Source organism: Buceros rhinoceros, unplaced genomic scaffold (genome assembly GCF_000710305.1).
Source record: "Buceros rhinoceros silvestris isolate BGI_N320 unplaced genomic scaffold, ASM71030v1 scaffold3030, whole genome shotgun sequence".
NCBI lineage: Eukaryota > Metazoa > Chordata > Aves > Bucerotiformes > Bucerotidae > Buceros > Buceros rhinoceros.
Genome location: NW_010387719.1, coordinates 15,783 through 20,650, shown reverse-complemented (window position 1 = coordinate 20,650; position 4,868 = coordinate 15,783). Strand labels below are relative to the sequence as shown.

Below are 4,868 nucleotides of genomic sequence, written 5' to 3'. Positions count from 1 at the left end.
GCTGAAATAAACAGCAAAAATTATCAGGAATTGGATTTGGTCCCAGGCACGTCTGGCAACTGCAACGCATTTTTACAGAAGCATTCCTAATCCTGTTAGTTGGCAAATATTAAGTGGTTGGTTGACTGCCATGAAGGTAAAACAAAACCTTGATACTTCTGAAACAAATGATCTTTGTCAATTCTCTCTACTTACTACTGAAATTTCGCAGAGACACAAATAAGCTTCCTGGAAGCTTACAAGTTTATTACACTAGTGTTATGCCAAGACACTTCTCAAAAGGTCCCTGAGAAAGACAGACAAAAAGACTGCACAAAGATCCACAAACACTACAACTTGGAGTATATAATTAAAAACCTAACTATAGCCAGCACTCAAAAATAAATGTTCTGACAAAAACCCCTAATGGTTCTTTGAGACTCATATTCAAATTAGGAAATCTAGGCAGTGAAAACAGTAATTTCTGCAACTAGTTCAAGTGAAAACAGTAGGCAAAGCATAAAGATGCAGCTTCCAACGCTCTTCTCTGAAATCCTACCAACAGGGTGTGTAAAAACACCCTTATTAGGAACTAAACCTAGTGCAGCACACAATTTTTTTCCCAGTATTTAAAAAGCTTTACTGTTTTCCCATTTAAAACTCTGAATCTTTTACATTCCTTTTTTCCATTTAAAAATTAGAATGTTTTGCAATTTTTTTCCATTTAAGAATTAGAATGTTTTGCTTTGTTTAATTGTACACATCTCTGACAGGGACTGACAGGACACTGTCTCGCATAACCACAGCTTCACAATTAAAAGCTGGCAAGAAAACTAGCCCAGAACTAAAGGAGCCCTGAGAAGTGTTTCACGATAATTAAGAAGGTTTTTACATGCAGAACTGGAGTGATGAAGGGCCGACAAGTTCAGCCACGGTTAGAAGACAGCAAAGCCCCAAGACACCCAGCCGAATTTCCACTAGAGGGTGCACAAAGCCCATCTCACACAGCAAAGACCAAGTTCAGCATCACTCCTCCAGCCACAGAACTTCAAGGGGTAACTGTTCCAGAAGAGTTACAGACAATTACAAAGAACTTGCGTTATTCGGCTTTTTGAGATGGTACACAAGGATCCCAAGGACCTCCTACAAAGCAAACTAACTTCAAGGGGTAACTGTTCCAGAAGAGTTACGGACAGTTACAAAGAATTTGCGTTATTCGGCTTTTTGAGATGGTACACAAGGATCCCAAGGACCTCCTACAAAGCAAACTAGAACATTGCTGCAAATGACGCCTTAAATCACTGTTAAGGACCCAACTTCACTTCTAACACCATGAGTTACTTCATGATTACCCTATTCCTATCAATTTTCTCAATTTATTCTCACTTTCACAAACATGCAAGACCATTTTCAACTACTTTGCACAAAGAGCCTCTCAACATCTCCATGTGCACTAAATCAATACAAAGAAAACTTCGCTAAAATAAAGCAAGCACCAAAGAAAACTGAAAAATAAATAAAGGCTAAAAATAGCTCAAGATGTTTAAGACTAAAGGTACCGGTAACGAGTACAACAGCGTGCTGTGTTCGGCAGGAGGAGCTCTCTACTTCAGACACTGTAACAAAACAAATCCCCAAAACCAAGCGTTTTCTTTAACTAAACATTAATGAACACTTCAAAACAGGCCAAGCACCTGCGCTATCGGACATCGGAGGCTATTGAACAGAACAGCTCCGGTATTGCATGAGAATGCTGGATGAACCACGTAACCCTTACCGTCTTGGAAGACTCTCTCCACATTGAGTCCGTAAGTAGCACAGGTTTCGTAGTAAGTGCATCTCTTGAGATCATTTGACAACTTCCTCGCTCTGGCATCGTCTATGACACGTGGATTACTGGAACTTATAGCATCTACAGCAAAAGCAAGGGAAAAAAATACATATTTAAATATCACGTGATGTTTTCAAATTACAAGTATCAGTATCTGAGCAGTGAATTTAAGCACAAAGCATGAGACATTTGAATTTTTAGAGGACAACAGGGGTGCACATCACTCCAATTCTATGCTTTGTTGCTAAAATCGCTGACACATTGATTGTTTCTAAAAAAAAACAGGAAAAAAATTAAAATTCTTTTTGGTTTCCTTGAAAATATATTTAGGTCACTAACTGCAAAATATACATGAAGGAACACGAGCTCTGATGTAAAACATCATTAGAAAAACAAATGCCTATAAACTTGTCAAACCATTTCTAAAACTCTTGTAAATACCAGCACTGGCTTATGAGTAACCTTCACCTGCGGAGTGGGAAGCACAAACCTTGACACATTTGTAAGGACAAGAACATTTTCAGTAGAGAAATGATGGGATGGGGGGAGAAATGGTACCAGGTATTAACGCACCACTCAGGGAAAGCGTTAAATTTGTACAGGAGAAATGTTTTTCTTAAAAACATACAAGCGAGCCAACACTAAGACAACAGGGTGGGGAGGGAATCGCAGTGGTAGATAAAGAAGGAAGTTGTACAGGACTGCAACCATCATTTGGCTAAAAATCTAGAGTCCAGCTCTTCCCTCAGTTCCTCACGTGTGCTTTTTTTTTCTTTATGGTTCTTCCCATGTTTTAGGCCAGTTCTCTCTGCATTCTGCTCTGGCACAGAGAGTCAACAGCCTGCGAGCAAGGCTGGGCTGGGAGGAAAGTGCTCTGTGAAGCCCCAACCCTGAACCTGTGGCACGGACAATGCCTCGGTTGAGGCAGACCCTCGCCAGTTTGAAGTGAAATAGAGATTTTTCATACATTCACAGGCTGCATCGCTGACCTGGCTTTCAAATCACAGCCAAGACTGGATCCAGGAAACTCATCCTAAGTGACTCTGAGTCTCAAACCTTGACGTAACAGCACCCTTGAGACACTGTGTGAACATACGGCACAGCCAATAAAAATAACATTTTTCTGAAAAGAAATAATAGTACTTTGTACCCCTCTTCAAGGACTACTTTTCACACATGCTGCTTAACTGCAATTTCTAGAGCTTATCCACAGGAGCTGAGAAAAACTTTACACCAGGGAAAAAAATAAATCTTGCTAACCAATGAAGGAGAAGTTTCTTCACTTCTCTTGTAGTGCAGAGCTCTACAAGGCTGTACTATTTGACTATTTATAAAGAGATAATACTATGAACAAATCTTAAAAAGCAACTTTATTTTCCCCCCAGGATTATTAGGAATTGATTAGCTGTGGCAAAACAAGTTGTAAGGGGAGACAGCAGTACAACCTGTTCTGCAAAACTCTGCAGCTACCACCACAACAGGCACCGAGTTCAGAAAGCTTTTCTAGAAACCTCCTACTTTCTGTGGTAGCAAAACCACCTTTGTTCTTCAGTAAAAAAAGCACCGCTTTAGCATGAGCACGAAGTCAGTGGCTACTGGCGTGACCCAACCATCTCTACTGATGCTATCGCTACCTCCTCCTGAGATGTAATTAGTAAAAGCAGAGCAGTTATTTGGGAAGCTAATGGCAGAGTTTTGTTAATCAGCAGAGGGCGCTGGAAACATTTAACCAGAAAGTAATGGATAAGCATCACCGACTTCTGAGGCAAATTCAGCACTACAGCCTGCCCTGCCGCAGAACGAGGAGGCAGAGGAGAATGTCTGGAAGCATCAGGCTAACATTTCAGGAAAGATTTCATTTCACAGCTTATTTGAAAAATACTGGTCAAAACCAACAAGCTGGATATCAAACAGGTATATTTCAAATATATTTTTAACAGGAATACCTATATATTTCATGTATTTCATTTCATGGTACTATCCGACGGTTGATGCAGCCAAAAAGCTGTATTTTTTCCTGATGCTTGCTCCCCAAATTAGCAGTATTTCCATTTCTAGCCACATTTCAAAAATCCTCTCTGCATCACTGCTGCAACAGAAAATGAACTTTGAAATGCCAAATTCCTTACTGGTAATAACAGGAATGAGATGGAAAACCATACCCCAAAGCATCAGATGTGCAGGAAGAGAAACACCTCAGGGTGTTTCCCCCTCTCCCTTTTCAACTCCAGTTTTCAGCTGACAGTGCGGCCTTTCAAGGCAGTTTGTTTCTGCTTTTTGGCTGTAGTTTCTGCTGTCCCAGGACTTTTTGTGTACCTACTTCCCTTTTCATTTTCTATCATCTGTTTCCAGCCCAAAGTCGGCTGCGATTCCTCCGCCTGTGTTGGTCACACTTCCCCTGCCTTCACGCAGCAGTGGTGGTGGCTCAACTCTGCAGGCAGGCAGGGGAAAGCAAACTGCTCCCTCACCACAGACATGACAAAAAAGAAGTTGAGAAAGCATCAGAAAGCTTCAACATCACCAAAACTGGCAGCATACTTTAGAAAGGAAGATGCCCCCAAATCGAACCTACAAGAGCAACTCATGACACTTGTGTTCTCCCTCTAACAGTGCAGAGACGTGGCGATACGCTCCAAAATGAAATGTTTCAGTGGAAGGAACCCACAAAAATGTCTGTATTATGCTTTCAGAAGAGTAGCTCTGTCAAATAAGAAGTCTGATGTCCAGCACTTACACAAGACTGCCCCATTTTTGGTAACAACTGTCACAGAGGGGACAAAGACAAGGCTAAGTGCAGAGTAGCTTTGACTCCTGAGTGTCTCCTCCGTGCAGCAAACCAAAGACAATATGGAAAACTGGTGGAACATAAGGTGATGCCTGGCAAAACAAGGCAGGGAATATCCAAAAGACAGCTCAGATGCAAAAGAAATTGAAATATTGCTGGTAACTTTCCTGTGTAACATTTTCCCATAGGAGGGGGCTCTGGAAAAACAGAATGCATAGCGGAGGGCTGTTTCAGGCAGCTCAGAGTTGCATTTCTCTTTCATTTAAAGAGCGG

At 41.3% G+C, this 4,868-nt stretch overlaps 1 protein-coding gene across 1 annotated transcript in view; it reads right to left on the bottom strand.

Annotated features, from left to right (window-relative positions):
- The window catches only part of LOC104489158 (arf-GAP with GTPase, ANK repeat and PH domain-containing protein 1), a gene marked incomplete at both ends in the record, with an annotated part of 91,874 nt that overhangs the window by 81,847 nt on the left and 5,159 nt on the right, over nucleotides 1–4,868 (bottom strand). The window contains one exon of the mRNA XM_010131322.1: nucleotides 1,757–1,891. Within this exon, the coding sequence (XP_010129624.1) occupies nucleotides 1,757–1,891 (135 nt within the window). The remainder of the gene's footprint in view (nucleotides 1–1,756; nucleotides 1,892–4,868) is intronic.